The sequence below is a fragment of the Acartia tonsa genome, chromosome 1 (assembly GCF_053477335.1).
Source record: "Acartia tonsa isolate MP-2025a chromosome 1, ASM5347733v1, whole genome shotgun sequence".
NCBI classification, from domain to species: Eukaryota; Metazoa; Arthropoda; class Copepoda; order Calanoida; family Acartiidae; genus Acartia; species Acartia tonsa.
In genome coordinates, this window is record NC_137260.1 from 36,254,760 (window position 1) to 36,271,113 (window position 16,354).

Consider the following 16,354-nt stretch of genomic DNA (forward strand, 5'->3'; position numbering starts at 1 on the left):
TACTTACTTTGACGTACTGACGTAGTTATGGAAGTAATTCAAATATAAATTAAATATTTCCAAAAGTAAAAAGTATATATTTAATATGCATTAGGTGTGACAATTACATCATAGATTACCCAAATACCAAGAACCCAGAAATCCTTACACCAAAATTTCTTTAACAACTTCAAAGCGGTTTCAGTTGGTTATAATGAAAACCAAAGTTGTAACAGTGCTATAAAATAACATAGAGAATTACTATCAACAAAAATCTGAAATTTAAATACCCAAAACGCAGCTATAAGTCTACGGAAGTTGTAACACGTCTGTAAATAATTATAATAGAACCGATTCATGTTATTATGCTAGGTGCGTGAAATTATAAAATGAATAAAAAATATTGCTTATGGATGGACAGAATCAACTTGTGTGGTTAATAAAAAGTTCTTCTTTACTTTTTAAAATTATAAATTTAATTCAGATATTGTTATATTAAATACTAAATTATAGTATTTATCTATACACTACACTATTTACTACCTCTATTATATGGTTTATCTACCTGTTTTTACCTGCCTTACTTAGTACATTAAGGCAGTATAAGCCGTAGTAGCTTTATAAATGTAAACATTACAATTATTTTTAAGTAAAATAAACAAAAATGAATTTTTCTATTTTATTAACGTTATTGCTTAGTTTGATCACTGTTTCTTATGGTAAGTTACTAATCATTATGTTTTATATGTTTTAATTTGTGTAAGTAGTAAAAAATAATATTTATAATTTAAAAGAAGTTAAAAAACGAAATTATTTTTATGTTGTACAAATAAATAAAAATCAATGCTTAATTGGTTGACATATCTCATAAGACAAACATGAAAAGAGGTTAAAATTAAATATATCTGTAATGGTATTCCCAGTATTGCTTCAAAATCGATTTATATCCGCTGTATTGGAACCGGTTCTTAGCCATACTGATAGCATCGTATTACAGACAATTTTGTACTATTATTAAAATAAAAATCATAAAATTAAAACCAGTTTTAGCTCCGGCCTTCGGCTCCTCGGGGCTAACAAAACTGTTTTAAATATTATAATTTTTCATTTTAATATCCGACAAAAGCTGTCTATAATACGCTGCGATGAATGAATACTATGTAAGTTAGAAATAGTTTCCACATTACAAAATGAATATCTACAATTAAGGTTTTGACTGGAACCCTAACTCGGAGGATTATCAATGGCGAGCCTGTACATCATATGAAGCTTCTAAAAAGAATTGTCCCAGAGGAGAGCCTTGTCTAGCCGATACAAGGTATAGTTTAAACTCTTCTTAGATAAACATTTCATGAAGATTATGCTTGGTTGATACTACACTATAAACAGAATCTGTGTCTTTCTGCTTGTGTGTGTACCGAATGATCTCGCTAACCACGGAATCGATATGCTTCTTATAAGTCCTGAGAAGGTTTATAAAAAACACTATCCAAATCAAAATAGCCCCGAGAAAAAATTAACTTCCCCAAAAAATTTAAAAAAAATCCTTTCAAAATAAAAAAATGAAAGAAGGGTTGGATCGACTGAAGCGCCCTTATTGACCTCTTGGGGCGTAGCCGCTATTATACTTTAAAGAGCTATTATATATCTTATTTCTTCTTTTAAAAGCCAAAAAATAATTTTATTAAGGGAAATTCTTTGTATTTAATCCCAGCTAAATCACTGAATTAGTAATAAGTGTATATATTTGTAGTGATGCTACACATCTTTAAATTTAGGTATTTACCCAGATTTTTCTTTCTTTGTAAAGTGATCAACAAACTTTTAACGGCAAGGATCATCATATACATTATACCAAACCAAAAATAGATTTATTTATAAGCCATTAGGTTATGCTTTAGATTTAAAAAATGAAGATAGCTATAAAATGATCATTTTTCAAGGACGTACCGACCTCATGTGTATTTTGAACACAGGTTACTTTGCTTTACTGATCGTTCATAACAGTCATTCAGCATGTAAAAGTCAGGGATAAGGGATAGGAAACCTGGCCATTAATTAGGTCCCGGCCTAGATTCTAAAGGGATATTGCAACTATTACAAATTCCTATCAAACTGGCGGACGCTCCCAAGTAGCTATCGCTCTAAACCAATAAGAATAGGCCTGTTTTTAACAACCAATCACCAATTGGCGGTAATTTTAGAAGCAGACAATTCTAGAAAAAATAATGATTTCATCTGCTACTAAAAAATAAATATAGATGGTGTTAGATCAGCTTAATTATTAAATCTGCTTAGAGTTAAACATTAAAAAATAGAAAAAACAAAAATAACAGGATTATTTTTTGGAAAGAAGGTAGCTACGAATTTTCATTTGGTAGTTTATAAATTAGATGTTGTATTTTGAGTTTTAAAAATTTAATACGGAATTGATACAACACCTTAACCCTAATATATGTACAATACAACACAGCACAAATATATCACTACATATATAGTATCAAAAGAACTTGATAGAATGTTACCCAAGTGCATATTAATTTATTTATTTTGAATTTTAATTAGCAATGAAATTTTCAAATAAAATTTTTACTCATTAATAAAAATGCAAATAATACAAACTAAAATCTGTCTGAGGGAAACCCAACGATAGCTTTCTGACAGTTCAAATTACCAAAGTAAATGATAAAAAAATTTTGGGAGAGAAAAAACTTCATTTTAACAAAGGCCATTAATATATAGGTTTATAAAAAGTTATGTTTTTTACTTTAAACTAGCTACCTGAATTTGATTCTATACTTTATCTACACACACACACACACAGCTTTTTCATTAGCATTTTATACGAACCACTGCGTCATCCCAAAACTGGTTTATTAGGCTAGAAATAGGCCTAGGCTTGAAATAGGCCTAAAATAATATTTTCCTACGTTTCCCATCCCTTATCCCTGGTAAAAGTACCTCCCTCAAATTTTTGTAAATACATTAGATTACTGCCCCATCAAACCCTTGAAACTCCTCCCCCCCCCTCAAAAAAGTCTGAACGTCCTTGGCTGTACGTGGCCCGACGTATAAATAAGCTTCGATTTTAAAATTTTGCAATACTAATTTTTACATAAGCATCATTTACAAAACAAAGTTTGTGGAATGAAAAGTTTCTCCTGTCTTCAAGTGGTGATCTAATTTACTAATTCTTACTACTTTTATTTTTTAAAAACAGCCTAAAAATATTGAAAGATTATAATCTAGATATCAAATAGACTCAAATCATCCCTTAGTCTAACTGAAGCTTCCCTGAAATGGAGAACTCCGATAGAGAAAACATTACTACTTTATATAATTGAATTGTACCCTGTACTTAATTAAGACCAGCGGCTACGCCTCTAAATTTTTTTAAGGCCTCCTAATAGATGGGATTTTTCCCTTTTGATTCAAAACCTTACTGGCCCAATAAGAAGCTTCCTATATCGGTTCAGTTGGTTAGCAAGATCACAATCTACACAAAGACAGACAGACATAAATCCTACCCATTACTTTTAACAAGGTTGGAATAGAATTCTAATACATATAACACGATTTGAATTATTAAATTATAGGTAAATTTTTTAAACTTATAGATGAAAAAATGACGCCCGTTTTGGCAGGTTTGAGTAAAAAAATAAATATTTTCAGCCTTCCAACTGTTATATTTAGCAAAACAAAGTTTGAACATATTTACATGAAAATATTTGTAAATACTAAACATACAACAGAGGAGGATTAAATAAACTTAGATACATTACTTTAGTGAATGAATTTTAGTTTTTGTAAAATTCTTAAACTTCTTTTTTTTAGTAGCGAAGCTACTCCATAAATCATTTTGTATGATTGTACGTTAGTGTATAACCCAAGATTTGTAAACCAACCAATAAGACAATTTGGAAAGAGACTTTGGGTAGCAGCATAAATTTTCTTCTCTGTAACCTCCTAAATATTACTTTATGTTCTCCTTTATAATATAAAAACCCATGCTCCCTTAAAGTTACTTCATTTCTAAAATTTAGAGGTGCTTCAGAAACTATAATGGGAGTGTACAGTACAAATTTATATACGTTTCTGTGTGTAAAAAATTGTATTTTTTGCGTAACACTGCAACCCACTTTAATTTAATCCCGAGTAAGTAATAAATATTTGTCATTTTCTTTAAACAACAAAAAACTGCAGAGGTATAAAAACAAAAAAATCCCTGAAAAATTTATTTAGTCAAAATCATCAGGGTACGAATGCAGCTTTTATTAAGCTGATTGTTGCCAATAGAAAAGTTTAGCTATATTTAGGGAAAAGTATTTCTCTCGCATAGCCTGATAAATGTTTCTCACAGCTGGCTAATATAACGATGCCCCCCAATCCCACTTTCCTCATAACTCTACCCTATCCCCTCCCGTGACCAAGGAGGATCGTATTGACCAATATCTGAGGACTATATTGGCAACCTAAATTGACGACAAAATTTCTCCGTTTCAATATGAACGCATTCTATAAACATTTTCAAAAGTGGCCCATCATGTCTTTGTTACATTATCAATTTATATTTATTTATGAGCTTCGCTACTTCAGGATGTTTTCGTCCTTCTTTTTATTTGAAAGACATATCTGAAAATTGTAAGATAGAAAATATGTTCATGACGTCACAAATACAACAACAAGAAGATTTAAAAATGAAATCTAAGATTTAACTTTATATTAAATGGAAAGAAAAAAGTGTATTAAATTCATCTAAAATATTTGAAATATTGGGGGAGAGGGGGGGAATATCATATTTCCCCTCAATATATTATAGAGATCTTAACGGACAAACAAAAAAGGGGATTAAGGGGGCAGATAATTAGCCTTAAGACTTCTCATCACTCCTCCCACAGGAACTATGTGAAGCTTCCCTAAAATGGAGAACTCAATCTGTTACAAATAATGACTTAAAAAGTTTTCACTATTGAGCATATCTTTATTTAATATTGGTATTGTATCCCATAACAGTTTAGTCTCTCTTGAAAGTGTAATTAAAAATCTTATCGGCCAAGATAATATCATTATCAAGAGAGGTCTAAATAAAATGTGATATATTTAAAAAATCATATCAGTCAAGACGATATCATTATGAAGTGAGGCAAAAACGTAATCTTTGTTTGTCCTTCCGTTTGAGTTAAGATCTTCACTTTTCATCCTTCTTTTATTATTTCAGTTATCGCGGATACGTGCCAAACTACGCTCTCAAATGTCTGACCACACAGGACTTTGTCATCAGAAGAGAAGGATCTTTCTATTAAATTAACTAATCCATAGATACAGGGAGAGGTAACTAAAAGATAAAAGGGAATCTTTTGCACAAAATGTAAAGTCTCACTAAACAAGATTTGTATTTTATCTTTTATTTGCCTATTGTTGTATATCAAAATCGAATGTGAATCTATGTACCTCTATGTAATGATATTAAAAATATGTGAAATAATTAATAAAATTATATATAAAACATATTAATTATTGAATTTTTTAACGTTTTTGTTATATTTATAGATGCGAAGTTTTTCTTTAAATCTAGTGTGTTGGCAATAAAATTATATAATTTCTTATGTCTGCTATTACAAATTAAGGTTAGCCAATAGAGGACGAGACACACCTTGAGATCTCATTTTATTTTATCTCTGGACCAAATCTTGCATAATCATGTGCATACTTAAGACAACCAACCCTTTACTTGCATAACTTTTGTCTGGAAGTCCTAACTATGCATGGTTGAGCTTGATTTGTGCCAATGCTGTGTACTGTGTATTTCGCACACATGACATAGCAGCAGTAAGAACCAACTTTCCACGTCTTTGGCTTGACAAAGCCATCCCGACATTAAGCGCTCCGTATCAAGCCTCTGCCGCGGGTTAAAAAATCAAAGTTATCTATTGTTTCACGTGAAAGAAGCAAAATACATTACTAACAAGAAAGGGTTAAAAATAAAAAGCAAAGAGGACACTTGTTATCTTTTAAATGACAAATCAGGTTTAAGATTATTAAATTAAATATATTTATTAAGCGGTACAAAAATATGACAAATACATTTAAAATTAAGCAAGAAAAATATGGCTTAAGCGATTGAAATATGAATATCTTTTCGTTTCAAAATCTCCACGTTCTTTTTACTTCCAGCTCTGAAATAAAGTAGTTGTAGATGAAAACAAAACATCCATAAAAGCGAAACCAAAATTTACTCCTTAGTATAGTAGACGTATAGACATACAAAGTGAATTAGAGAATATTATTTAGGATATTTTTCAAAAGAAAATTAGCTGCCAATAGATCATATCTAGCTTAGGACGGACAGACATGAATACAAATTAAGTTATAGATGATCTTCGCTAATATTAAAAATGTTGGGTACCTCAAAGGAATATGGAACACCAGGCCATTCTGGTGAGAACTAGAGTACACAGGTACAGCTAAACAGTCCTCCCGGAAATATTGTCTCCTAAATATATAATTGTTAGGTGAATATGAGAACTAGAGTACACAGGTACAGCTAAACAGTCCTCCCGGAAATATTGTCTCCTAAATATATAATTGTTAGGTGAATATGAGAACTAGAGTACACAGGTACAGCTAAACAGTCCTCCCGGAAATATTGTCTCCTAAATATATAATTGTTAGGTGAATATGAGAACTAGAGTACACAGGTACAGCTAAACAGTCCTCCCGGAAATAGTGTCTCCTAAATATATAATTGTTAGGTGAATATGAGAACTAGAGTACACAGGTACAGCTAAACAGTCCTCCCGGAAATATTGTCTCCTAAATATATAATTGTTAGGTGAATATGAGAACTAGAGTACACAGGTACAGCTAAACAGTCCTCCCGGAAATATTGTCTCCTAAATATATAATTGTTAGGTGAATATGAGAACTAGAGTACACAGGTACAGCTAAACAGTCCTCCCGGAAATAGTGTCTCCTAAATATATAATTGTTAGGTGAATATGAGAACTAGAGTACAAAGGTACAGCTAAACAGTCCTCCCGGAAATATTGTCTCCTAAATATATAATAGTTAGGTAAATATGAGAACTAGAGTACACAGGTACAGCTAAACAGTCCTCCTGGAAATAGTGTCTCCTAAATATATAATTGTTAGGTGAATATGAGAACTAGAGTACAAAGGTACAGCTAAACAGTCCTCCCGGAAATATTGTCTCCTAAATATATAATAGTTAGGTAAATATGAGAACTAGAGTACACAGGTACATCTAAAAAGTTCCCCCCCCCCCGAAAATTTGTCTCCTAAGTATATAATAGTTAGGTAAATATGAGAACTAGAGTACACAGGAACAGCTAAACAGTCCCCCTGGAAATATTGTCTCCTAAATATAAAATAGTTAGGTAAATATGGAAACTAGAGTACAAAGGTACAGCTAAATATTCCTCCCGGAAATATTGTCTCCTAAATATTTAGTATATTTAGAACTATACAATGCCAGATAGACGAAATAAACCATGGAATTAAATGCGATAAGATATTTCCAGTTTTGAATGGAAGAAAAGGAAAAGGAAAAATATTTTAATTTTTCTATATTGCACTATTCCTGAATCCCTGGCTGACATAAGAACGATTATGAAACAAACAGGCTGCAAATAAGATTATATTTATCCTTTTTTTCTTCTTTTATGCATGCATCATATCTTCTTTAGGAGGGAGAGGGGTTAGCAAACAAAAATAACAAGTTAAAAAAGGCTTGTTAGCATTTTCCGAAGAAGAAAAATAAACTTTTAAGGAAGAAGCGTTGTTTGAGGAATGTTAAGTTGTTAGGGAGTACTAGAGCAGCTACTGATTTTGCAATCTAGATGAAATATGTAATGTATGATCCCTAACTTCCTGCTCTGTGTATGTGTGTGTGTATGATTGCAATCTAAATGAAATATGTAATGTTTGATCCCTAACTCCCTGCACTGTATGTGTGTGTGTGTATGATCCCTAACTCCCTGCACTGTATGTGTATGTGTATGATCCCTAACTTCCTGCACTTTATGTGTTGTGTATGATCCCTAACTCTCTGCACTGTATGTGTATGTGTATGATCCCTTACTCCCTGCACTGTATGTGTGTGTGTATGATCCCTAACTCCCTGCTCTGTATGTGTGTGTGTATGATCCCTAACTCCCTGCACTGTATGTGTATGTGTATGATCCCTAACTCCCTGCACTTTATGTGTTGTGTATGATCCCTAACTCTCTGCACTGTATTTGTATGTGTATGATCTCTTACTCCCTGCACTGTATGTGTGTGTGTATGATCCCTAACTCCCTGCACTGTATGTGTGTGTGTGTATGATCCCTAACTCCCTGCACTGTATGTGTGTGTATGATCCCTAACTCCCTGCACTGTATGTGTGTGTGTATGATCCCTAACTCCCTGCACTGTATGTGTTGTGTATGATCCCTAACTCCTGCACTGTATGTGTTGTGGATGGCTTTGATAAATAATTTCCCTTTTATCTATTGTTGGTTAAAGCCAAGGTATATATGCAATAAATCTAACAAAAACTAGCATTATCCTAGAGAGTTATTTCACTTCTTAGAGCCACCCGACCTCCGCTGTAATGTTTTATCTATTGATGACAAAGCTAAACAAAATTTTATTTTGTTTTGAACGAAAGAAAGGTTTGGCGGGAAAGGGGGGGGGGATAGATAGTTGTTAGACAGACAACTTTTGATTGCTTAACAGTCAACCTTTATCTGGAAGTCGTAAGATTTGACAGGTTTTTTTTTAATCGAGATTCGAACCTATCACTTAGAACCGAGAGTCAATTACATTAATTTATAATTTACAAAAGGAACTTGTATGTGCTATTTGGTTAACTCTAAAAGGCCTTAGTATTTTTTGGACAAATCAAGTTAACTGAAAATTAATGGAATGCCAAAAAGTTTGCATTTTGTATGCTTCTGCACCAGCCGCAAAAAACCGCAACATATAAATCAAAACTTTACCTAATCTCTCACCAAAAAGGTTTTATTTTTATTAATTTATCCTTAGGTTTTTAATAATTTAATCATATTATAGCCAAACCAGCGGCTGCGCACAAAACATCTAAGGGCTTTGTATTTATAGGGGGAAGACAAATAACCTAGATGACACAACCCAATCTTTCCCGATTTTGTATAATTTTTTGAGGAACACGACTCCAGTGACGTCATATTTTTCTTTCCCGAAAAAGGGAAGGGGGGGGGGAGAAAAAAAGAGATGGGAGAAAAGGGGGTTTTCCCCATCTCTTTTGAAGAGATTTTCTTCCCCCCTTCCCTTTTTCGGAAAGAAAAATATGACGTCACTGGAGTCGTGTTCCTCAAAAAATTATACAAAATCGGGAAAAATTGGGTTGTGTCACCTAGATCACTCGAAGGCTTGAATAAACAAGGATGACAACATCCATAAAAGCGAAGCTCTGAAACGGTATTACAGACGAACGTAAAGTGTCAGAACTGAATATACAAAATATTAATATACATATTGACATAATTATATGTATATTTGTTGCAAAACTTCTTAAATACAGAATTATGTTGAAGGACATACTGACATTTTTAGGACTTGATTCTACAGATGCTTGGCTCAAAATATTGTACCTTACTGTAATGGGAATCAGTAATCCAAAAGTCAGATCAATCGGATGATTTTATCACATAAAAAATGGACGTACGGAAATTCTGGTAACAATTATAGAGTTGCTACGCTTTCCAAATCGTACATAACTACTACAGGAATCATAATGCACAGTTTGAAATCCATAGGACAATTCTAACATGCCTAAATTAACGAAAAAGGCTGTCCGTTACGGACTGACGGACACTAATTATAGAAAAGCTGCGCTTTTAAAAATTAAATGAAGTAAAAATTGAAATTCCAACAAATATTAATAAGAATGCACATGTACCATAGTCCACATGGAGTCGAAATAAAGAAGAACCTTAATTTGGACAACGTTTTAAGACAACTTTGAGTTTAGAGGATTTGTTTAAAAGATTAAAAGTGTGCAATTCCAACCAAAAGTACAGCTTGATCTTTATCTGCCTGTCAAGTCAAAAAAACGACTTGACTAAAAAATACAATGGACATCCAAACATTTTTTTGGAGGGTTTAGCATGCGTTCTATATTATTATCTGTATTGTACTGATTAATAGTGAACAATGAAACTCTCGTTAGCTCCGTATAATAATGTCACAAAGTTACAATTTACTGCAAAACTTTTAAGTTTGGGTAATTACAATTTTCTCCCCCAATACACAAATACACACACACATACACAGACGCACACTCACATGCATAGATATTATATATCCTTATAAATATTTATTTTTGGGTCTTGGTGGGGGGGGGGGGGTGTACCTCTTCCCTCTTCCCCATAAAAATTTATTTTGTAAATGCCTATTGCACCTCTAACCTATAGGCAAATTTCTTATTGGGGAGTTTTTTTTTGGGAGGGATGGGGTGGTTAGATGTCCGTGTTGTGTCTCCAACTTATTAAATTATTGACGACATTTCTTTGTGGCATACTAGAGCATCATCAAGATATAGAGATTTTTTTTTCTTGAGGTGCTATACCACGTCCCTGATACTAAATTGAGGTGCTATACCACGTCCCTGATACTAAATTGAGGTGGTATACCACGTCCCTGATACTAAATTGAGGTGCTATACCACGTCCCTGATACTAAATTGAGGTGGTATACCACGTCCCTGATACTAAATTGAGGTGGTATACCACGTCCCTGATACTAAATTGAGGTGGTATACCACGTCCCTGATACTAAATTGAGGTGGTATACCACGTCCCTGATACTAAATTGAGGTGCTATACCACGTCCCTGATACTAAATTGAGGTGGTATACCACGTCTCTGATACTAAATTGAGGTGGTATACCACGTCCCTGATACTAAATTGAGGTGGTATACCACGTCCCTGATACTAAATTGTAAGTTTGAAAGTCATTTCTTATCCATCCATCTCATGAACAACTATAGTAGTCGCTACCCCCTCCCTCCTCCTCAATATACAATAATAGAAGCTACTATAGACAGAATGTTGCTTAATAAAATTTTAGGGGAAGTTTAATGTTTTATCTTTGTTTCTACAAAACAAATTATTACCGTTTATCACCAGGACGGCCTCTGATAGCTCCAAGGTCCTGACTGATCATCTTCAGCCTTGGATTCCAGGTTATCAGGTTCTTCTGAGTATCCCATTCTGCTCCATACAGGCGGGCACCAAGCAATATGAAGTCGTCAGGCTGAAATATCATATCAGCTAGTGTAAAAAATTACATAAAAAAACGTTAGTTGTAGTTTTCTTAAAGCGTCTAGTTAATCACAGATGACCCCTCCCACCCAATTTGAAAAAAAAATTGAAAAAAGAAATAGGGATGGGTTAAGTCCCCCTGGGTTAGAGCATCACATTAATATTTATCTGTTGAAAGGATAAGGAGAAAGGGTTTCGTTGCTCACTAGGTACTTTAAGGGAAAGTATAATTAGGGTTATAGTTACCAAAACACATAAATATATGTTTTTAGAAAATTAATATTTAAACTATCCGTGCGTCTGGGCGTCGGTGAGTTGACTCCAGCATACTAGAGACGTTAAAAAGCAAACCTAACGCTGCTACGTTACCATAAATAATGAAGGCTAGGAATAGTTATTTCTCGCATCGTATTATAAACAACTTTCCACGGATATAGAATGTACAATTATAAGATTAAAACCAGTTTTGTTAGACCCGAGGTGCCGAAGGCACGGGCTAAAAAACTGGTTTTAATGTTATGATTGTACATTTTTATTTTCGTAGAAAGCTGGATATAATACGATGCTAGACATAGTTTTTTCGTATTGATGAGAACCGGTTCCTGTCCACCGGATTCGAATAAGTACGAGAAAATACTTTTCAGTTGTAAATGGACTTACCGTTTGTTCGTCTGCTAAAAATTGTTGTAAATATCTGGGATCAGCTTCTGCGTCTAACCCTTGGCCGGGAAGCCTTTCACTTGGCAGCTTAACCATCTACAAAATAATTAGCAATTTAACACCTTGTTAAACACTGATATGCCCCACACCTTTATTATCTTAAATAATTGAAATAATTCGTTTATTTGTTTATTATTACTTTAGGTCAGGTTAAATTTGTTACTGGTTAGCCCCGTATTATGTAGACATAGGAAAAAAACTACATACCCCTTATTCTAATTAATTTCAAAAATATGGGGGAAAGGGGTTAAAAGTGATTAACAGGCACTTTGCGTAAAAACGCCAGTTTTTTGTTTATCATTCTTTCTCTGATACTTGAAAAATATATCTAAACAACTTATCAATTAAATGCTAAAAATAAAATAGTAATCTTCAGTATTTAAGAAAATTGTTTAAAACAATATAAGCATACTTTCTTTGCACCTAATGATATAAAAATCCTAGGTCTTCCTATAGGGTTGGAAATGCCTTAGCATCACACAATATAAAGGAATATGTTAGACTTACGAATCCCTATTCTGCCCTATGTGATTTTACTTGTATATCATTTGCTCAAGCTTCCATGATAGTATAAATGTAGAAATCTATATATATTATGCCGATATAAATACCATATGAATGAGTCATAGGTGAATTGATATTTTAAAGTTAACGTTATTCTGTGTCAAATGCTTGTTACCTTATATCCAAAAGTATTCTCAATATGATCAGAATCCAGCCAAAAGTAAAGATCACATGCACCTCAAATATATATTTCATTATTCATAGAGTAACAGTATTATGAAAAAGAACTTAACAGAAAACCCAACCCCTATATAAGATCTTTGACATAAAATTATATCTAAAAGTAATTATATGTGCATTGCATATTTATCAGAAGCACCAGATATCACAATCTAGAGCCTTGCAAAGCTGCAGTATAAATGCTGATTTTCATGTTTTTGTGGTATAACGTGCATCGTATTAGAGATAGTTTTCCGCTGATAGTAAAATGACAAAGTGTAAGATTATTTCAAGTTTTGTTGGACCGTGTGTGTTCTTTTTCAAACAAAATTAAGATAGTTGGTATTTTCACCGCCCTCCCCCCCCCCCTCAAACTCCCTCATATACCCCTAGAGGCTTCTAGGGGCCTAGCTGCAAGTATTTACAAAAAGAGGTAAAACAGACTCCATTCTGAACTGTAATACTTTGTATTATTGTATCTTGAAGTGTATGAATGTTTCAATTGAAAGCACCATTGTTTCAAACCATTCCAGTCAGGGGCTAAGGGATAGGTAAATTAAAGATTAATTAATAACACCATAATCGTCCAAGCATTTTTAAGCATATGTTTGCATTTCAGAATTTTGGTAGGAAAAAATATACTGTCCATTGAACTGTACCTGTATCCCTGATTCCAATCAAACAGAATTGAAATAGCTTGATCAATAGTTTGTAGCAAGTATGCTATGTGAAAATTCAGGAATAAATGGACAGTTTAAATCTCAAAATTAAATTTGTTTAAAACCTATATAAACTTTCTTGTATCCAGCCAAGATATCGAAAATTTCTGAAATTTGTTATACTTTTCATGTAAGATTGATAAATATTTTGCAGTGATTTTAAGCTATTTTCATGACCTTTCCCGATCTCCCCTAGATGCTATGGGCGAAGCAATTATATATATATATAAATTATTTATGATATTGTCATCCTTGTTTTAACCTCTTTAACAATCTCTTTATGAATTATGTATACAATTTGAATATATGTTAGAAATACAATGAAAGCTACAGTACAATAATGTAACTCTACATTCTCTTATTAGATTAAACATTTTTTTGTGCTTCGCTTCAAGACAACTATTGGAAATGTGAAGAAAAAGTATACTTTGTACAAAAAAGCATTAATTCTCTCTTTATGTTATTGTTTACCAATTGAAACAATAAATACTTACCCAAGGGAAGTTTATAAGGTGGGTTAAAGTCAAGCACAAAGGATATCAACAATCTGCTTGGATTCAACAACCTAAAAAAAAAGAAAAATTAGAAGAAGCAAAACAAACGGACGGTGCTTTTTTAATTGATGCGCATATTCAGTTTATTTAATACCTATATTTGCGACAACTTTTATTTAATGAAATCTTCCAATTTTTAACATGTACAAAACGGGCTGATGTATTGCATCAAGATCCATGACAGATCTATATAGGAAGTAAACGTCTATAAATGAGCTCGAATCTCCCAGACATTTATCGCTCAAAACTCATAGTGCTTCAATTATCACTATTAAATTCTCATTGACCAGAACGATAATACCCATTATTCTACTTTTTGCATCATAAATGTATTTTTTATATTCATGTTGCTATTTAAATAACATTGATGTATTTGATTTGTATTCATAAAACAGAAAAACTCAAGTTTATAATATAGAAAACGTAAGAAAACATAGTTTTATAATAAATTGATGCGTGCGACACTCCCCGTAATGCGGTCAGATATTAAACTAATCATTTTAACCCTTTCAGGACGAAAATTTGAAATGAAAAATATTAGGATTTTAATCTTTAAAAAATTATATAAAAATGAAGCAAAACGTTAAATCGTGTATTGTTACATTGTTATAAAAAACATATTACTGAATTAATCAGTTCACACTCACAGATATTCTAATACGTTAAAGTTGTAGAAATCTTTACGTGTAACAGAGAGAGAGAACGGGGAGAGGGAGAGAGAGAAAGAAGGAGATAGAGAGGGGGGAGAGAAAGAGAACGGGGGGAGAGAGAGACACAGAGAGATAGAATGAGAGAGAACGGGGAGAGGGAGAGAAAATATTTAGATTTTACCAAAAAGACAAGATATTTTATTTTACATACTAACGTCATGGTGATAGGGCAACTATGTAAAGCAATGGTAAAAAATTAAGATTTTTACTTTGACTTTATTGCAGGACATAACAATTTCAAGAATTTTATTGTAGAATTTGAATTCAATAGGACAAATCTAATATGCCTAAATTAACAATCAGAACTATCTGTTAGAGACGTAGGGATGGACAGACAAACCCCCACTGTAAAAAATTTTTGCTCTTAACAAGAAATAGATCATTAACAACATTATACAACCCTTTTACCCAATTTCCTTCCCTCTTACTGGATGAATGAACTGAACAATAGTTGAGGCCCATACTGGCAAGCTATGTAGGGAATATTTACACAACTTTTCAGCCATTGAATAGCAAATGAGAAAATCACATTTTCCTCTAATCATAGCCAACAGACGAACGGAAGGACATTTTGAATTATAGATAATCTTCGCTACTAAATGAAAATGAATTTTGCAAATGTGTCATTATAATCTTAATTAAAAATTTAAGCCATCTAATTTTGATAGCTTATGAAAAAACAAATATTTTAGCTATTAAAATATTATGTCTCGATCCAAGAGACTAATGGACCATGTGAATTATAGAGTAAGAAGGATAGTTTCAATTCCAAAATTTCGTTTGCTCAGGGAAGGAGGGAACATTTGACTGTAAATAACACTGTAAACCAAAATTTAGTAACCACTTTGACTAAAAAACTTTATCTGTGTTTCGAAACTTCTAACAAGAAGTGTCCAAACTTTTAATCAACAGAAGGCTTACCTTTATTTATCATCATGGGGGATGTAAAATAAATATAGTACATTATCTCCTAAGATCCCTGAGTTTAAAAATCATCAACAAGGATGATAATATCCACATGTAGCAACGTTCCTAATTGTAAAAGTAAAAACACAAAAGCAAAAAGAAGGAAAAGGAGCATAACCGACAGAATGACGAACAATGATCAGTGCAGTGGTCATACAAATCTTCACACAAAATATTAGCAGTCTTTGATATCAGAAAATAAAGTTGTGTTTATGCAGTACTGATTGATCGACGGTTAGGCGGACAGAAGTGCATTGGTCTCAAAAAAATTCAATCTTCTATGTTAAATAGCAGAAGGGAAAATAAACATTTCCCCCACATTAATTTTATATAACGAAGAAGGTGAGGAATAAAACTTTTAGCAGATAAATAAGGATGACAACATCCATAACTATAGAAGCTCTTGAATTAAAAAAAATAAAAGGCAAAGCAAATGAAAGCAAAAATGGTGCACAACAGACAGACATAGTAAGTAATGATGCTTAGTGGTATTTGAATATTTACACAACATTTAAAAGTTTATCTTTGATAAAAGCTGAAAAAAATATTTTAGAGCATTAACGATAGATCGACGAACAATTTTATTCATAGAGTAGAGGTGCATAGGTCAGCAAACATAAAAAAGCCTTCTGTCTTATCCCTGAAAGATCAGGCCCTCTACGAATTCTTAATTGAC

At 32.7% G+C, this 16,354-nt stretch overlaps 1 protein-coding gene and 1 long non-coding RNA gene across 2 annotated transcripts in view; one reads left to right on the forward strand and one right to left on the reverse strand.

Moving 5' to 3' along the window:
- The first annotated feature begins 546 nt into the window (after nucleotides 1-546).
- On the forward strand, nucleotides 547-5,489 carry LOC145318058 (uncharacterized). The gene is made up of 3 exons (XR_013879197.1): nucleotides 547-698; nucleotides 1,189-1,297; nucleotides 5,198-5,489. It is a non-coding gene; the product is annotated as an uncharacterized LOC145318058 (long non-coding RNA).
- A 526-nt stretch (nucleotides 5,490-6,015) lies between these two features.
- Nucleotides 6,016-16,354, reverse strand: part of LOC145327272 (dynein axonemal heavy chain 2-like) — a 34,892-nt gene continuing 24,553 nt past the window's right edge. Inside the window, exons 18-23 of the mRNA XM_080170876.1 lie at nucleotides 13,943-14,013; nucleotides 12,686-12,747; nucleotides 11,947-12,042; nucleotides 11,139-11,278; nucleotides 6,386-6,472; nucleotides 6,016-6,155 (exon numbers count right to left, since the gene is read on the reverse strand). Of these exons, the coding sequence (XP_080027002.1) occupies nucleotides 6,092-6,155; nucleotides 6,386-6,472; nucleotides 11,139-11,278; nucleotides 11,947-12,042; nucleotides 12,686-12,747; nucleotides 13,943-14,013 (520 nt within the window). The 3' untranslated portion in view covers nucleotides 6,016-6,091. The remainder of the gene's footprint in view (nucleotides 6,156-6,385; nucleotides 6,473-11,138; nucleotides 11,279-11,946; nucleotides 12,043-12,685; nucleotides 12,748-13,942; nucleotides 14,014-16,354) is intronic.